This window comes from Argopecten irradians, chromosome 6 (assembly GCF_041381155.1).
Source record: "Argopecten irradians isolate NY chromosome 6, Ai_NY, whole genome shotgun sequence".
Taxonomy (NCBI): Eukaryota; Metazoa; Mollusca; class Bivalvia; order Pectinida; family Pectinidae; genus Argopecten; species Argopecten irradians.
This window is the reverse complement of record NC_091139.1, coordinates 40,217,548-40,237,904: the sequence shown is the minus strand read 5'-3', so window position 1 is coordinate 40,237,904 and position 20,357 is coordinate 40,217,548. Positions and strand designations below refer to the sequence as shown.

The 20,357-nt window shown below is 33.3% G+C and overlaps 2 protein-coding genes across 2 annotated transcripts in view; one reads left to right on the top strand and one right to left on the bottom strand.

The window, feature by feature from the left end:
• LOC138325877 (DNA-directed RNA polymerases I, II, and III subunit RPABC1-like) overlaps window positions 1-3,772 on the bottom strand; it is a 30,852-nt gene extending 27,080 nt beyond the window's left edge. Inside the window, 1 exon segment of the mRNA XM_069271855.1 lies at window positions 3,631-3,772. Coding sequence (XP_069127956.1) covers window positions 3,631-3,687 — 57 coding nt within the window. The 5' untranslated portion in view covers window positions 3,688-3,772.
• A 226-nt stretch (window positions 3,773-3,998) lies between these two features.
• On the top strand, window positions 3,999-19,896 carry LOC138325876 (glutathione peroxidase-like). Its single transcript, XM_069271854.1, has 6 exons — window positions 3,999-4,134; window positions 14,869-14,963; window positions 15,368-15,515; window positions 15,857-16,005; window positions 16,460-16,544; window positions 17,460-19,896. The coding sequence occupies exons 1-6, from the start codon at window positions 4,042-4,044 to the stop codon at window positions 17,490-17,492; spliced, it is 603 nt and encodes a 200-aa protein (XP_069127955.1). The 5' UTR covers window positions 3,999-4,041; the 3' UTR covers window positions 17,493-19,896.
• The last annotated feature ends 461 nt before the right edge of the window (window positions 19,897-20,357 follow it).

The window sequence follows — 20,357 nt, the reverse complement described above, 5'->3', positions numbered from 1 at the left end:
CCAGTAAGTCCAGGGGTTACAGGTTCGAGTCCATCTATCGCCACACTACTCTGACCCTGTTAGGCTGTTACATAAGTATTCAGTTACATTAATTATGAACATTTTTTAAATGCAAAAATGAAAACATGTCATGATATACAATAGGAGTGTAGCAGTTAACCGAAATTAGGTTAACAGAAATATTTCACCATACGGTTCGTTTCGGCACAATGATTCTTACTTCGTTTGAATTGTTTCATTAGAAAATTAAATGTCCTGTATTACCTGTAATTTACATGTTTAAACTGTATTGCTGATTATTTCATTGATAATACAGCAACATAGGTAATATCTAAATGATATGTTTCACTTATTGTTTGATATGTTATAATTGTTAATGTTTTTATTATAATTTTTACGATAACACTCCTGCAGAATATCGGCAGCTAAATAAGGCCGCCATTGTGTTCAGTTGTGATTGTGAACAATCCCGTTTCCGCCGGCCAATATTCCGTGAATTAACCCATTTTACTATTGAACATGTACCTGGTACGTAATAATGTTCATCTTTATTACAATTCCAATGCATATTACTTTTTTTAAAAACTTTTTCCGAAATGATACTGATGAATTAATTTGCGATAAAACTTATAATTTTCACATATATATCAATCATGACATAATAATGTGTCATGAAGGAAATGGTAGGTAAAAATGTTTCAGTGATGGAATAATGTATCATAAATTAAAGTATACGAGGACATATGTCTCTGTGACTGATCAATGTGTCACGAGTACTGAAAGAGTTACCAAAAAGATAAGTAAATGTTCAATTATGTTTATTTAAAGAAGTTCCACTGCCGACATATCATAAATGATACTCAACATTTTAACAAAAATTGGTATTTAATCGTGTTATATGTCTAATTAAGACACAAAATGATATGAAATAATTTATTTAATTTTTTTTGTTGCAAGCACAATTAGTACTTCATTCCATATAGGATATAGTGTCATGGATTTTTTTTAGGACGCATGCGCAATTAATTATTTTTATTGTTTTTATTTTGAAATAAAATTTTGTTTGAGAAAAAAACATGTGTTTGACAGGCTGGGCACAACCCTGCATATGTGTAATATAGTCCTGCATATGAGTAACAGTTACCCATTTGAGTAATCAATAAGTTACCCAAATGCAGGATTCTGTGAAAGAAACATGCATGAAGTTGTTTTAATCATTTTTATCAAACAAGAGGCCCAAGGGCCTTAACGGTCATCTGACTATCTTGGCAATAGCTGTATAGGAAAATAATTAGATATGGTGTCATGGTAGCCATCTTCAATCTGGGATCAACCAGAGATATAACAACACTTTGATCATATCAGTCGCATTTCATGTTTCAAGTTTCAGTTAAATTGCACTGGTAGAACTTGAGAAGAAGTTCAAATGTGTTTTCAAGATGGCATCTGTGGCAGCCATCTTGGATCATCTGTGGCAGCCATCTTGGATTTTGGATCGACATAAAATATAACAACACTTGGTCGGGACCATGTCAGGATCATTTCATGCAGGTTTCAGCTTAATCACACTGGTAGAACTTGAGAAGAAGATCAAAATTCAAGATTTTGGAATATTTGACTCTCGTGACCTTGAAAGTAGGTCAAGGTCATTCATTTCCACAACTTTGATAGCCCTTTATCTCAGCATGCTATTGACTAAATATGAATACCCTGGACCTTTCGGCTAATTAAAAGGTGTAGTTAAAAGATTTTAGCTTAATTGACCTCTGTGACCTTGAAAGAAGGTCAAGGTCATTCATTTTTATAACTATGGTAACCCTTCATCCAAGCATGCTACAGGCCAAATATGAGTACCCTGGACCTTTTGGTTAGTTAGAAGAAGTCGTTCAAAGAATTTAGCCTATTTGACCCCTGTGACCTTGAAAGTAGGTCAAGGTCATTTATTTTCACAACTTTGGTAGCCCTTCATCCCAGCATGCTACAGGCCAAATATGAGTACCCTGGACCTTTTGGTTAATTAGAAGAAGTCGTTCAAAGATTTTAGCCTATTTGACCCCCGGTGACCTTGACAGTACGTCAAGGTCATTAATTTTTCACAACTTTTGTAGCCCTTCATCCCAGCATGCTACAGGCCAAATATGAGTACTTTGAGCCTTACGGTTATTGAGAAGAAGTTGTTTGAATGAAAAGTTTACGCACGGCGCACGACGACGGACGGTGCATGATGACTATAGGTCATCCTGACCCTTTGGGTCAGATGACCTAAAAAGGGCATCATAATTTTTACATGGCACCATTACTTACATAACTTAGTACATTATTAATCAAAATAGGACAAAACATCATTGTCTCAATTTTGGTAAAAGTGACAAACTAACTCAACTCCATTGCTTACTATGGGGCTAAAAATAGAACACCGGTAAAACTAATTCAACCATGACACGACTTAACACTGTAGTCAATCACAGGCGTCTGCTTCTGGTTTTGGAAAAATAAAATATCCTACCCCTACTATATGAACAAGTGAGATACGCCATGAACAGGAAGTTGAGGGTACGGTCCAATTCACTTTGAAATTAGACCAAATTTGACGAAAATATTGAGTGTCTGCTCGTTTAATCAACGTACCTTAATTAAGAATCCTCTTTTTGCAATGTATGCCAGGTTTTTGTCGTGAAGTTACGGTTTTCTAATAAGAAACAGGACACCAAGTATCCAAGTAGCGGACAATGCATCAACTATGGAACGGAAGTTGATCATTCAAGCAAGCAGTTTTGCAAGTAGCAATCTGATTGGTTAATTAAATTAATTGACCAATCTGACTGCTTCTTGCAACTGCTCGTTTGAAGAGTTCCACTTCCATTCCACAGTTGAAGTATCGGAGTGTCTCACCTTGTTCATATAGTAGGGGTTGTTATTATATTTTTTCAAACCAGAAGCAGACGCCTGTGAGTCAATGGAGAACACCTGAATTGTCATCTTACAACAAAGCGAGACTACAGAATTTAATAGTTCATTTGCAGAAATATAGAGTCTTAGATCAGTTTTAACGCACTCTAAAAATGATGACGCCCTTTTTAAATATTTTTTTTTAAACAATATTATGTGTTTACATTTCACAGAATCCTGCATTTGGGTAACTAAATTATTACTCAAATGGGTAACTGTTACTAAAATGGGAAACTGTTACCCATATGCAGGGTTGTGCCCAACCTGTTTTGCTTTAGATTAAAAAAGATGTACCATCTTTTTTAATCTAAAGCAAAACTTGTTTTTGATAGTGAATAGACTTAAATGGTGTTTAAGCACAGGCGTCTGCATCTAGTTTTGGAAAAATACAATGTCCTACCCCTACTATACGAACTTCCGTTCCACAGTTGAAGTATCGGAGTGTCTCACCTTGTTTATATAGTGGGGTAGGTTATTATATTTTTTACAAAACAAGAAGCAGACGCCTGTGGTTTAAGTAAAATTTGTATGAACCGAACCGGTAAAACGTAAACCGACCAAAAAATTGAAACCAAACCGAACTGAAAAAACATGAACCGTGACATCTCTAAATTGTACAAAAACCAGATAAGTGTTACTGTGCAGCTCACTCTTACGGTTCAAAATGTTAATTAAGCTTACCTGCATAATCGTTTTTCTAATCCTCCATAGCTTGTACAGCTCCTGTTCATCATCCATTGTTTCAAAAACCCTTTTTGGTGGCTTATGTGACTATATTTCACTGTATATTGCACAACTTTACAAGTTAAGCGTGTTTTTTCACCGGAAGTTGTTATTTAAAACAAAGTCAATAAAACGTTTCACATTTCATAGAAAGTTCCAAGCATATCACACACGTGGATTACAGAAGTAGTTTCGTAAATGAATAAAAATGCCGAAAGTTATTCAATTAAAAAATTACTGTGGTCACAATATCTTATATGAAATGCATCTTTCGTCAAATTTAATTTTAATACTTGTATTAACCATTCCATTAATGATACGAAACTATCTTTCGTCACGCCTAATCGAGCAAAAGCACTATCTGGGTCTATGTTGTTTACAACGTTGAGTAGAGCATTCTGCACTCGAGTGTGGGAGCGATCAAAGGTCTTCCTGGTGTCCGGGCTCCCCTACGCAACCATGGTGAGTTTTACTAAGTCATACTTGACTGATTTAACATAGGATTAGGACACATGTAAAAGGCATTACACAGAAAGAATGACCTTGGCACAAAAGATACAGCAGTGTCGTCTGTTTTATATTCATCATAAGCTAAGACAGTTATGTAAAAATGTTGTGTAACTAACAACATCAGGTTTCCGCACTATATATTACCCCGTCTATCTTGTCTCTAAGTACACTAGTACTTGTCCAACTTCTCCCGTTTTTGGACACCACTTGTCTTTACACTGCTTATCTCTAATTAACTGAACAGCTCAATCATTTTAAAATGTGATTCTAGAAATTCTATATAAATACCTCATTTATTGCAATAAATACATAGTATCATTCATAATTATGTACTACCAGTATCACTATGACAGTATGTTATGACTGTATTTGTAGTTTTGTACCTAATCTGTTAATACACCAATATGTATCCTGTTGTGGATATTTAGCCTGTTACACTGCCTTTAAAAACAGAGGATCAATTTTTCATTGTCCATAGAAAAGATGCAGTTAATACTAGAAACCTATACGTTGTAACAGATATTAACATGGTGACAATTAGTTTTTTATACGCAATTACTACTAGAATGTGACATTGAAAAAAGTGTGAGTAAAGGTGTTTATTGATTAAATAAAGCTAATTAAGGAAGATACAAGATATAAAAGAATTTATTTTTGTAGAATATAATATAAATAGCCTAATAAGATCCGTACAGTGCAACATATAAAGTATTATTAGCATGGCTTTTTCGTCTACACTGTAATATACCAGAACATTTAAAAATAAAATCAAATACTGGGTATTCAATCCAAGGATTTTTAAATGAGAAGGATTTGTCACTGTCTCTTTACACTTCTAAACGTTAACACCATGCAAGACACCTATGAACTGTGATGAAAAGCCATTTTTCTCAATAATTAGTTGTCTTATCGAGTCACATTTGCAATGTAAAGCTAAATAAATTTAAGATCTAATCCTTGCTTTAAGGATGGAAGAAATATCATAATTTTCATTTAAAAAAAAAAGACATCTCATGAAATGACGTCCCACTTCAGAAAGTAAGACGGTAAACCCCGCACCTGCAAGCTACATTAAAGGTTGCGCCAGCGGATATCACAGGAAAATCATGATCAGTAGTTACAGTCAGAGTATAATCACAAATGTGTTTCCGACATATTCGCCCAAAACCCAGAGTGACTTCAACAATTTATGTAGGATTTTTTAAGGCGAGTCCAGAAGACTAATTTTCAAATTTTTGATGAGTCCCAATACAAAGAAATATATATGGTTCTCAAAATTTTGGTGAGTCCCACATGAAAATCATGAGTCCAGGATTCATCAAGATGAATAATGTAAATCACTTATCCTCCTATACATCCTTGTTCAACCTAATATTATAACAACCTTATAATTACTCTTTTTCAGGCATTAATCTCACTCACCTTGAAGTGATATATAAATATGTATTAAATGCACGGAGAGAAATTTTCGTGCAAATGTTGAAAAATTGTTATCCATAACAATAAACTGACATTAATTTCTTAATTAGTTTTGGATTATAAGAGTTGTGAATAGGTATGAACTATCATTTGAGGAAGGAAATGTGGGATTTTGAGAATTTCAAGAGACACATGCATGGTTAACATGCATGGCTATCAACTGTCCTTAGTCTTAAATATTTAGTTTTGTATGTTTAGCCATGGAGGTGTTGTGGCGGAAGAGTACACACTGACTCGGTAAGTGGGTCACTGTAGGTTGAAGTACTTCCTGCCACAAACATTCTGAGTATTACCCATAGACAATGGTATTTCAGCACATTATTCATTAGTCAAACAGGAGCAACTTATAGACTCTGACTGTACACGTACAGATGTACTACCATAATATGATTAAATTAATGTAGTCTTTTAATTTCTGCAGTCAATATACGGTACATCTGTAATACCCTTAGTTTAACCTAATGTAAAACATTAGAATAATAAGATGTTACATGTATAGAGTTGGCTTACTGACTTAAATGACAATAACAGAAATTTACAATTCTCAAAGGAGAGAAGCACAAAATATGATTGCCAATAAGTACAATGGTTGTCCAATATATATGGCCAGCTAGGCCTGTCAAAATGATTGATTTGATTACCATACAGCTATCTTTAGCTATAGTGATTGATATGATTTGGATCATAAATATGATATCATTTCTACAACTTCGCTAGCCAAGGGTACGGTAGTCTACGATATTGAACCCTTAGCAAATGTCACTTCAAAAGTTATGTTTCCGCACAAATGTAGGTCAATACTATCACTTGGTTCAGTTTTATTGACATATACAAATTACGTTTTCATTGGTCGCCTGAACCTAGACACATCCAATCAGAATTTTAAAGCGGCAAATTCAATTTTGACACGACGCCTACCAAGGGTAGAATTGCCACCAGTCTCTAGAATATTGGGAAAAAAATCACTTAAATTCGGCTTGATTACCGGTTATTTTTGTCTCTACTACATGGCTGATTCTAAGTTTTAAACTAGGGGGAGATAATCTAGTAAAGAACTTTCCTGAGAAAGTCTTATCAGCAACTTAGGGTCAGCAGCTGGTGGCCAGTCTACTGCCAAGGGTTGCAGGTAGAGTACTTATGGTATCGGACTGAATACCCTTGGGTAGCGTAGTTAGGGAAATGAATGCTTTTATTATAACTAACTCACTTAGAAAGGGGATTCTTTAAATAGACAAAGGGTGTTAGTTTGTACAATTACATTGCCTTATATATATCTACATATCACTATATATAACTAATGCTTATATATCACACATGTATATGTTAATTTGTAATACCTGTCAAAACTAATTGCTTTCTTAATTGTTGTACTTTGTCAGTTGTAAATATACATGTACATATATAGCGTGAGGTACCGTATACAGATTTTGAAGGGCTTTACTCATACACATATATTATATGCAAGCAATTATATTATAGTCATTTCTACACAAGGGATTATATTACTATGGCTTGATTTTAAAAATTACTACAACATACTTGACATCTGAGATAGTATATACATTATGCATTCATAATTGGTCTTTAAAAAGCTAACAAGTCTTTTTTGTACCAGTAAGGACTAAAGGGTACTCTTAAGGGAGATAATTAATCTGAACTTTTAGTTTATTTAGGATATAAACAAGGGCAGACAATCCTTTTATTGGCGAGATGATCATTAATTTGCAAAACAATTATAAAGGTGGTCTGTTTGGTCACTGAAGTGTAAGTGAAGATAATATATTAATTACAGACAGGGGAAGAATTTGATTTCTTTGTAAATTTATATCTTTCAACTTTAAATTTTTAGGTTACCTGAGTAAAAACTGATACATATAGTATACATATAGTACTAGCCTATTTAACCTTTTATAGGCCAGAGCAAATCTGGAATTGAATTACCATATTTGACCCAATAAATCCCCATCCCTATAAGTGCCCTTTCCCCCTTTTTAGGCTTCAATTTCATTTACTTCGAATTAAATGCAGATTGAAAATATTAAAACTGTACTGATAACTTTTGCAAATTGATTGATGGCTTACTTTGTAGAACGATTTTATGAAAGGCTAGTCCAAATTTGTCTCCATTTAAGTGTCCCCTTATTTGCTTCAATTCTTTAAACACCCTGGCATGGGTGCTTATCGGGTGGAATATGGTAATCTTTAAAGTATCATCCCCATGAGTGAATTGAAGTGAAAGCTGTAGTATTATACGGTTCGAGGCCACTCGATTGAAATGGCTGGATCCATACAGGGTATACAGAAAATGTGTTCTATCCTTTGTGTTTATAAATTATAGGAAGATCGATCATAGTTTGGATAAATATGGTAAGGAGGCGAGGCAGGAGTCGGAATAAATTTGAATATAACACCCAACAACCTGTTTGGGCATTTAAAACTTTTCATCTTTTCAAGAGCAACAAATTCAGTATTCTGGCTTAGATATAGCAAAGTTTCATAGCATATATATATTATATTGCAGAATATTTCAATCACCTTTTATACAGTAATTTTAAGTATATCTATTAGGTTTATAGTAAAAACTCATGTCTCTGAAATGAAATAAAGGAGAACTTTGTGTATTACCTACCAGTATATTTAAAGTTTTTAATTTTTCAGATGATAAATATATATATGTCATGAGTTTTTCCCCTGAAAATAGTGAGTGCACTAGCTTATAATCCAGTGCTGCTAATATGGTAGTCTTTGAGATCTATATGTACCATATATAAAACATTTCTTTACTCAACTTAAATAATTTAGACCCTATACATATTACTTTTCAGTAATCAGTCACAAACAAAGTAACCCTGTTATAAATAATGTTACTAAATATAAGAAATGTTAACCCTTGTGGTTTGTCTCCTTGATGGAAAATTTGTTGGATTTGATATATTTTCCCTTTACCACATGTTACGTTGATAATTGATTATTTTTTTTACCACATGTTACGTGCAGGGTAACGGGGTACGTATGTATAGTGTGTGTAACACCAATAAAGATCTATGTTCACTTTGTTAAATGGCTAAATACTAGTGTGGTCTATAGCTGTTTTCTCTCTCTTTCTCTCTGTCCTCCAATTATCCTAAAAGAAATCAAAATTATTTTGATTCTCATACTGCTGTACTACTTAATGTTTTGTCCTGATTTACTAATGTTGCACAGCCTACCTAGTGTGCTTTCTTCCTTATCCTTAGGTTGGTATAATAAACACTGATTTCAGGGTATTTTGGGGGGGAAAAGTTTTTGTAACAAATTTGGAATTTTTAATCGCAAAAAGAGAAGTTTTGGGAAAAAGTAACCCATTACTGAACATGGTATTATTGGTGATTAGATATTGTAAAACAGTAAACTGTGTCAATTTATCAAAAGGGGACGACAATCACAACAGTTTCAGAGTATTTTGTTTTTAGATTAAACGAGGGGAGAGATTTCCGAGTTTTATTTGTTTTCCAGCAATTTGATTTGGGAATTTTTCTTTGTAATTGGGGGAAAAAAAAGGGGGTTGGCATTGGGAATGGGGTCGTTTACTGACCCCAATTATATAAGGAGAAAAATCACTGGTAAAAATGGATTTAAGGTTTTTCTTAGTGTCGTAAAGACAATAACATTATTTTGTTATTTTCTTAAACGGGGCTAGGGTTCAATTTGTCACGGTTATCTACCTCTTGGTTGGTGGTACACAATCTTTGGGCAGTCATCTGACCATAGGTCAGTGGGTTTGGGGGGTACTTTTATTTTCCTCCTTATCCTAAACCTGGCACATCCTTGGCTTCATGATCACCAGTCTGTTTACAGGACATACACAAAATAAACCATAATGGCAGGCAAACACAAAATAAACCATAATGGCAGGCAACATTCTAGCCTAGTACACGTTTTTGTCATCACATGTGCAATTGTATGATTACATGCAAGCTATCTTCTGGTAGAAGACACTACCTGCAGTTTTCCATAAAGAAATGCAAATAAATGTTAGCATACAAAAACACATGTGATGGCGAGAATGATTAACTAACCAGTAACCTTTAGTTATATCTTGAAAATAGCCATTACATACATATATATTAATATACCTCTACTTTATTTACACTATATAAAAGATACTTTGTTAAATTTACTAGCTCCCTGCCTTTTCCAAAAACCTCTCTCAGCTGTGTGTTAGTCATCGAACTAGCACACCCCTGGAAGCTAGCACACCCTTGCACTCGGGTATTTCCGTTTAACCAATCAGATTTGAGGTGGGTTGGACTTGTTTCCGATCAAGCCATCAGTTGCTAGTTGACTTAACAATTGGACGGAGCTAGTTTCCGATCACGCCATCTCTGTTGACGTACTCAGACGACGTTAGTATCGATCGGAAACTGTTACCGAACACGTCGTAATGTTTATCTTGTAAGTGAGAGGCTTGTGAAAAAATGTAATGGGGTCAGAGGACAATACCTTTTACATGTATGTACAGTTGTTATGTATATATTTAGGCTACCTGTAAGTGGTTAACGTCTTGGAATTTCAACAATATTTATATACAAATCTAGTTTTATGCCTAGTGGTTGTAAATGTTGAAATATCGAGAAATCATAGCGGAATCAAATTTTAACCTGCGGTTTGAATAGAAGCAAAACAAAACGGACATAGAATCACAGTTATCATCTCAGAATAATTTGTATGTTTGAAGATAAAATTACGTAGATCGTTTACAATATAAAATTATCTCAATCTCCAATGGCCATTGCCGTACGCGACTGGAATAGAGAGAACGTTAGTGATGAAAGAAATATATTTGTAGTCTTATCATAGCTTTTGTATGTGTTGGTATATTAAAACAGTTAAAGTATGGGATTGAGTGATATATCAAGTTTCCGGTTTCCCTCGAACTTGCCTATTTCCCTCGGCTCCGCCTCGGGAAATAGACAAGTCTCGGGAAACCAGAAACTTAGATCCCTCAACCCCATACTTTTACTGTATACTTATACAACTACATCAAAATAACATTGCTTTGTCAACTTTAGGAAGACTTGTACATGTAACATCATTCTTGTAGAATGCAAGCCTTGAATAGATCAGGATGGTCAAATTTTATATGAGTAAAGCAAATCTCATCATCCTTTAGTAATCCACATTTTTTGGTTATGTTTATATATATATATCCTTTTTATTATGACTTTATTTTGAATGCTGTGAAACAGCAATCATAGGTACTCTAAACAAGCCTGAGCACATCAAAACAATAATAAGAATCCGCGATGAAAATTAAATGCTCTTTTGTTACTTTCCTACCCTAATTAAAGGTATAAAATATTAAAACACACCTGTACAGTAATTTTCACAACGATAATCGATGTTTACAATTACGCAATCAGTGATGTTTTCCTATGTTTCCTTAGAACTATGTCGTTTTGATCTTGATTCAGATCAAAAATCACACACAACGCCTTCTTAATTTATTCCTCCGTAGTAGATTTTCTTAGTTTATCTATCTAGTTGAATGGTACGAAATTGATGCTATAAATGATGATTTATTATATTTGTTTTAATGATTTATACGAAAATTAAGATTTAAATGTGTTTGCAAAAGTCTTTTATTTGGTCGACGTTGGGAACTATATCTGTTGAAATTACTACGCTCTCTCCCATCTAGAGATGTAAAATCTCGAGTTGCCTGCCTTTAAACGTCATTGCAATTAGACCTTTCATTGCAGGAATTTATTATTTATAGCTACCTTTTAATTCTTTAACTAAGATCAAATCAAACAAATATAGAAATTATACATGAGGTGTCAATCTCTAGGCAACATTAATTCCATCTTTCTTTTTTTCTGAAAACATGTACGGCCGTAACACTGCTTTATTACTGTAGTAAATCGAATTATATCTGATGAAATTACTACGCTCTCCCTTTGCCTCCCTTTAAAGGTCATTGCTATATTACCATAGTGAAAGTGCACTGCATATATAGCACTTGCTGTTCGACTTGTTCAAGCCGTGTTTAAACGAACATACACAACATATTTGCAACAATGTTTCATAACATCAAAGATTGTTGTAAAAGGTAACTAAATTATGACTTTTTTATATGACAAAAGTATCTGGCCATGATTTATAAGTTGGCAAAGCAAAGTGATACACATGCAAGCAGCCATGTTCGTCTTTGTAACAAGGAAATCACTACATAATCCGGAAATCGCAATATTTCTGTTGTTATTTAAAGATGCTCCACTGCTGACAAATGGTATTTTTTCACAATCAAAAACAGAAGCAGATTTAGTATTTAGTATTTTTCTTCAGTTACAAAAGTTACTTACTTTACACTTTTACCTCTATTGAAAAGTTTGAGCTTCTAATTTTAATTCAAGTTAAAAATATGAAAAATAATTAATTGCATCCCGAAAAAATTCCGTGGCACTATATCCTATATGGAATGAAGTACTGATTACGCATGCACCAAATGCAAAACAAATTATTTTGTATTATTTTTTATGTTAACTAGACATATATATACACGATTAAATGCCAACTATTGTTCAAATGATAAATACCATTTATACTCTGTCGGCGGTGGAGCATCTTTAATGGATATTAATTATTTTCTTTTTTTTAAAGAGACATTGATGAAATTGATAATTTCAGTAATTTATATGTGTCTATAGATTACTTACACGTATTAAACGAAAATGGCACTCAGATTTTTACCCGATTTATTGGTTAAAGTGAATAGCCGGGCAAAGAAAACCAGTCTAAATGCATTCATTGGCCTTCCAAAAGTTCTCACATATTAATACGACGGTCAAGTTCTGCTTAGTTTCCCAGTTCGGACCATAAAAGTAAAGAAACGTTGAAAGCATTGAAAGCGAGGCTGCGTGGAAATGTAACCACGGACATAGTGAGCCGGGAGGACGTTTTAAAAATTTCCATACTTTAAATTAATTTCTTCGTACGCAGACGGATTTTGACAAGAGATTTTATTTTTCCATTTCATAAGAAATTATACTGGATACATTCACGCCATTTTTACCGACTTTAGCCATCCTTGCCCGACTGTTCACTTTAAATAAATCATCCGATTTATTAGTTAAATAAATCAACTTCTTTCAGAAATAAGAAATTTTAATATAAAAAATATATTTCAATCATTTCAAAAAAACCTATTTAACTTATGGTGGTTGAATCAACTTTAATGATAATAAGATAACAAATATCTTTTGTTTAACTCCAAAATTCAACATTTTACATTACATAAATACAATGTTCTACAACATGTTAACTAAATTTAATATAAATGAAAAACCAATTATTTTATTCCTTTGTTTGAGTCCTTCATTCACAGCATCTATGCGTGGCCTTGGCACTTTGATTCTAGTTATCACATGTACATTCAAACTTTGTTAACTCAGTGTTGACAGAATCATCACCATGGTAACACTTTATCTTATCCAAGTAACTGAGGTATCATTTAGACAAGATTGAGTTAACAAGGTTTGGGTTTATATATCTTTCTCTTTGGAATTAAACTTAAAAAACACTGTTTGATTTGTATTGACTATACAAAATTGTTATGAGAAAAAGTAATAAGCTTTCCTTATAATATATAATTATAATGTATGTGACAATCTCACCAATTACTCTATGTACCTTACAAATACAAAAGCCTCTATATCTAATTTTGTTAATCTAAAACTGTTATGGAGCAATATATCATGCTTGTCTAAAATAAGGTGCTCTCAAGTTTGATCATATGAATTACCTTAAGTAACCCATATCCAACATCATAGAGCGAATATATATGTATGCAATGTTTTCTTCTGAGTTAAATGGTAATAATGCTAGACAATCATAGATATAATGTAAATAAGGCACCAAATGATTTATTTACAGGCAGATAAATATTGGCCTCTTTATTGAACAAAAATGAAATATTGTCAAATTATGCCGTCAAAATTACAAAATTTAACTTACAATTGTAGGCAATGTAATAGATGAGATACCTTCTAAAGCAGAATAAAAGGAAGGAGTTTGATACTTTCAGCATGTGAGAAGCATTTATTAAACAACACTGTTTCAGTATTATGAACAGTATACTAAGCTTCTAAACTTCAGCTCTCGGTAATGTCGATCCTAAATAATGTTCTTAAATGTGTATCATACATACCAACCAGTATGTCAGAAATAGTAAATTTACAGTATGTACATGTATTCAGTATATAATATATACACTGCCAATACAATAATCAACTCATATCATACATTATATATACAGAAGTTATGTGTTCAGCACATACAAGCATATACCATAGATACTGCTAAATGTAATTTTAAAACTGATTAACATACATGTACATGTCATATACAGAAATTATGTACAGTGGAACTTGGTTGATACGATCTCAGATAATTCGAAAACCCAGATTAATACGAAGTTCTTTGCCTGTCCCGGCCGAATTCCCTCTTTATCTTTGTTTAAAGAACTCGGATAATTCGAATTCGGAAAACTCGAAGAACTGGGATAATACAAAGTAAATTTTGGGTCCGAATAACAAATATCATATATAAAAATGTTCTTATAACTCGAAGTAAGATTTTCGGGACAACGAGATCGCCGAAAATGCTAATTTCTTTTTCATAAATCTTACTGTAGAGTGGCATTTCAAAATATATATCTCGGTTTTATTGTTATAATTTTGCCACAACCATGGGCGATTTTGACATCTCTCTTGTTCACATCGTTTTACGACATGGAACTAGTCTATATATACCAAGTAAAGAGATCGTCAGTAGACACAAGAACTCGCTTAATTCGAAAACTCGGATAACTCTTAAGTCTTATCTCGGTCCCTTCGAGTTCGTATTAACCGAGTTCCACTGTATTCAGCACATACAAGCATATACCATAGATACTGCTAAATGTAATTTTAAACTGTTTAACAAACATGTACATGTTATATATACAGAAATGTGTAATCAGCACATACAAGCATACCATAGATATGCTAAATGTAATTTTAAACTGTTTAACAAACATGTACATGTTATTTACAGAAATTTTTTACATACAGAAATTCGTAACCATCAATTCTTATGTCAGACATATTAAATCTTTGTAATATGTTTATGCACTACTTTGATAATGTATATCTATGTGTAACATTAACATATGAATGTACTCCACAGGCGAGCAGTGCTGAATCCTGGAAATCTGCTAAAACTATATATGAGTTTACCTGTAAGGATATAGACGGCAATGACGTGTCTCTAGAAAAGTACAGGTATGGACCAGGGATGAAAGGTTAATTGTAATTGTCTGGTGTGTGATATTACAAGAAACTAGAGAGAAAAAGCCGCCGCCTTCTCCATTGTTCTCAGTATTGTCACTCTGTCTTCATCGTCAGAAACCCACAAGTCACTGCTCTATGATTTGTCACAACTTGTGATTCGTGGATTTCCGACAATGCTCCATCTTATGAATTTCACTTTGTATCCATTTATTACTGTTAGTAAACTTCCTCCAATTTTCTTTGATCACAGGAAATGTTGGCTATTATATCTGGTACATGTGTACCTGGTAGACATCCAGAATCAGAATCAATAGCATTGTAATACTTGAAATGGTTTTCTATTTTTAAACTAGAGTTATTTTGAGAATGATGATAATTGTTATTTACATTGACAGAGGCCACGTTGTTCTCATTGTCAATGTGGCCACCAACTGAGGGTTCACAGACAAGAACTACACTCAGCTACAACAACTGCACGCTATGTATGCTGAGAGTAAGGGCTTGAGGATCCTGGCTTTTCCTTGTAACCAATTCGGTGGACAGGTTAGTATAAGCTTGCTTCATCTTTTTTTCTTCAGCTGATATGAGAATATTTGTTTGAAAGATGTTATATTGATACTGGAATTTGTGTAGGTATGGCCCTTATATGTCTAGGTTACCTTATTGGTTACTGATGGGCAGGCCTGGAGAGATGTTTAATTTGATAATTTAGCCCTGATGCTTTGGATTTTGACCAATACTACAAATTGCTATACAAACTCTGGATAAGGTTGACTAACTGATATATAGAAATATAAGGACGACTTGAGGAGAATTTACAATCTTGAGTTGACAGACATGCAGTTAGTGAATTAAGATAATGAGCTAGCGTCATTTCATTGTAGGAACCAGGAACAAATGAGGAAATTAAAGCTTTTGCAACAGAGAAATATGGTGTTCAGTTTGACATGTTCGCCAAGATCGATGTCAACGGCAAGAAGGCTGATCCTTTATACAACTTCCTAAAGAAGAAGCAGGGGGGAACATTGGGGGAGTAAGTATTATTGGACCTAATAAACTTCCCTGGCCATCCAACTTTCGAGCATAAACTTATCCTAACTAACTTTGAATAAAAATACCATATGAAATCATCATTTTACCTCTTTTGCAAATTGATTTTTGGCTTATCTTGTGGAATAATTTTATGAGAGGTTTAAATTACGATAAGTGTTTGGTCCTATTTATTTATATCTCCGTCAATTTACCGGTAATAGATTTAAGTGCTTTCAACTTAGTAGTTCAATTACAGGATGTAAATCTAACAGTTTATAGGTTTAAGGGAAAGCTTTGGACCTCTGGAAAGCAATTTTGACCAGATCAATGTATTAAATAACGGTTGTTTAATTTAATGTTAGTACATGTTTGTATCCTTTAAAAGCCAGCATTCTGCCTGAAGTCAAATAATACTTCTGTTGCACAGACATTTCAAACATTGTTTTTCCTTCCAGTTTTATCAAGTGGAACTTTTCCAAGTTCCTGGTCAATAAAGAAGGAGTACCAGTAAAGAGATACGCCCCCAATGATGAACCAAATGTAAGTTCTATAAACAGGACCGCTATTGTCTCTAATACACAAAGTGATTTGGTGGCATTTGTTCTCCGGAGTACCCAGAGAAAACCCATGGCTAGTGTGTGACAAAATAACCCACATGGGCCTTGAAATTTTGAGCCAAAGTTTGAAAGATTATAGTTTAATGAAGAGCCCTATATAACCATCCATGCATTGGTGTGTAACATACATTTGGTATGTAACATACATTTGGTGTTCTAGCATATGTAATGCTGCCCATTTGCGCACCATGATAGATATGCTACAACACCCAATGTATGTTACACACCAAAGCATGTCAAAAATATGACTTTAATATATTTTATACATTCAATCTAGACATTCCATTTTTAAGAGAAAATAATAATAAAACTTATATGTCTGTATATAGAAAAATATCATTGGATGGAACACCGTATGATTTGATGGGAAATAGTTGGTGCCAGTGTCATCCGGTGTGTTGATATGGTTAACCAACTTGATGTAGTCCTATTGATAAAGGGGATGTATAAAGATAAATCAATCCTTCAATCCATTTAAAATATTTTAATTATAATACATATATTCATATCGATCAATTTTAAGAATAGTTCAATATTTTTTCGGTGAATTCTCACACAGATTTAAACCCAGCCTTTTCGTGACCTCTTGACCTCTGATGATGTATATGTGCGCCAGAGCCTAACTGACATGATAATATTGGAAATTTTTATACATTGGGATTAGTAGCAACATATAGGTACGGTGCAGTGGCAATGTAAATATATACCTTTTTTTTTTAAAGTCTTGTACAAAATGTATGTATTTTAGATATCTAGATATAGTGCATACATACAACACTTGATTTTTACAAAAATATGATGATATATATATATTGTTTTCTTTTTTTACCATTTTCAGAAAGTTGCAAAGGATTTTGACAAGTACTGGTAGAAACAATATCTGGAGAATGGAAAAGAAATGTTCACTTAGGAAGCCCAGTTATTTGATCTTGTACAAACACTGGGAGAGAATGAATTATTGTGAGGGCATTGGACAAATTTTTAGATAATGAAATTGCCAAATCATGAAAATGAAAAAGCAAATTAAAGGACTCTGTTATTCTTTGAAGAAGAATGATGTCTCGTCATAGTTGTGATAAAGGCAGACAGAATTTGTTTGTTACATTATCATCACTTCTGACCTTGACCTTTGTTTTGTTTAGGTCATCACCATGGTAAAACAGACTGTATGACGACTCCTCCTGAAACTGCTCGCCCAGTGGGAGGGGTCCGAGCTTAACAAGCGTGCACCCCTGTCTGGTGTTGTCGTGGAGATTTCCATTGCAATGAAAGGTCAAGGTCACTAGTTTAAGTTGTAGGTCACCTGTTAAATGTGCATTACATATTTTTCATTGCTTAGTTTTTGTATTTTGTTTCACTGGTTTTGTCATTTTTTTGGGGTTGGATATATACTCCCTAGTCAAGTATATTCTATCTATACAATCCCAGGAAATCGGTGCTTTTGTGGTGATACAGGATTGTATGTAAACTTGTAGATCCACAGTTTCTATTAGTATATGTTTTGCATTCCTCTCCTGTTTTGATATGATTTTTTTTGTGAAACTTGGTCCTTCATCAAATATAAATATATATTTACTTGCTGTATTTATATATGATAAATATACATATCAGAGGAATTTGGATACTTTTAATGTTCAGAAGTAACTTGCCAAATTATGTCTGATGGAAAAAACTTGAGTTCTTTAATAACACTACATGTAGTTTTCTGTCTTTGCTATTCATTTTGTTTCTTTACATTTAACATAAAAATACTTTGATAACATGGAATACTCAGATGACTCTAAACAAACATTCAATAGAAACTTTTAACAGTTTTATCGTCTGTGTGATTAAAAAAAGGATGTTTAGGACTTTGAACGTTTGTTTAAACACCTTTTTTTATTGATCCCTTTTAGTTATGTCTGCTTGTTTTAATTTCAAATGTATATGTATTTGGTGTGCATATCTAGTAGGAAACTATAAAGTCATTAGCATTAAATTCATCAAATGAGAAAATGTAGCAGAAATTTTAAAACAAATTTTGGTGTTCATTGATTTTTAAATTGTTACACTTTCTTTTTGAGATTCCAATCTCACTCTTAAAATACAATGAACATTTGTATCATGTACCTCTCTGTGTTCTTCTACACGATCAAATGAATAAATATTTTTGAAGATTTACAAAACAAATTATTTTGGTCTAGTGTGAATGAAGTACCTTGATTTCAGTGTCTTAGTGAACAAGAACAATTATACAAGTTGTGCAATCTTATAGGATGAAGAAAAAAAGTGACAGTTGTTAAAATTAAAACAAAGGACAATGTTATTGTCTGATGTATAAAATTTGATTTTTTCTCTCAATCATGTCACCAATTTCTGTTCATGTTTACCTTGTATGTGTTGAACCTCAAAACAGCTCAGCAGGACACTTGTGGTTGTGAATATCAAACAACAACATTCATAATTGTAAACAAACTTTTGTTCCAGTTGTGAAAATGTTCAAGACTAACTTTCTGTTCACCTTACTACTTATGCTCTGATTTCAGGTTTACTTAGATAATGTTTTTGGATCGGTTATTTTGCATTAATTTTGTAGTCCAAAATATCTATCTACACTAGCTTTGATACAGACCTGGGTATAGTTTATCAGATCATATTTGACTATAATTTATTTATATAATCAGTGATCAGTTTTATCCAGATGACCAGTATTAAGTAGGTTACCCCGGTTGTACTATCAATCACAATCAGTTCTGAGGGTTATAATATGATTATTGTTTTAATGGGTTAAAGTTGTGTGTATCTTGGTTTTATTTTTGTAACAATAGGAAAACATTAAGTACATTTAATTTGTTAAAAGACACTTTTTTTAACAAAGTGTATTTTCAGTTTATATATTTCTTATTTGTCACTGACAACTAAAATAATGATTAAAATAAAAAAAAACTGCAGACAAAATGTTCTGAATGCAATCATTGGTGTACATCTCAGGTACATGGTAGGGCTATATATAGTATGTATTATAGTATTATAATATATAAAGACTGGAGTAGGAAATCCATGCCAAGTCCCTGTGGTTTACATGCAGTAGGTTATGGTTATGGGAGATTACTCTGGTTGACATTATATGTCCGTCCTTTATTAACCAGGTTTGACCTTTGACCTAGATTAAGTAATGTGAGAAGGTGAGCACGATGATAATCATACTGTAGTCTAAAGGTATTTAGTCATTTGTTCGATAGTTACATGTATTATTTTTAGGTACAAATAAAACCAATGTTAAAGAAAGATAAAAATATTTGTTATCATTTTCGGAATAACCTTAACTTGCATACTACATATTACATCTCCCTTTCGAATGAAGATGTTTTTATGCAAAACTGATCTCAATTTATTCTGAATGGCCTAGAGCATTCTCTGACAGAGTGAAACCAAAGGTATTAACTCTTTTAGATCTGATTGGGCCTAGAGCTGGGGTGTAGTGAAGTGCCATTACCCGATAGGTCCCCATGACATTGACCTCAAGGTCAAATGTCAAAAAGTACAAAACATACATGAATTGGTTGTACAGACTGTTATTTACTGGGCATTTCAATATCTGGTGATGGAACTTAGAGGATACTTGTGGTGCATACCATGATATCACTTGCCATTGTCCCAAGGTCAAAGGTTAAATAAGTGCATATTCTTCAGTACTTTGTTGTTATGTCCACCTCCTACACTGGCTTCCAGAACATAAGTTGTTGATAAGACTCTC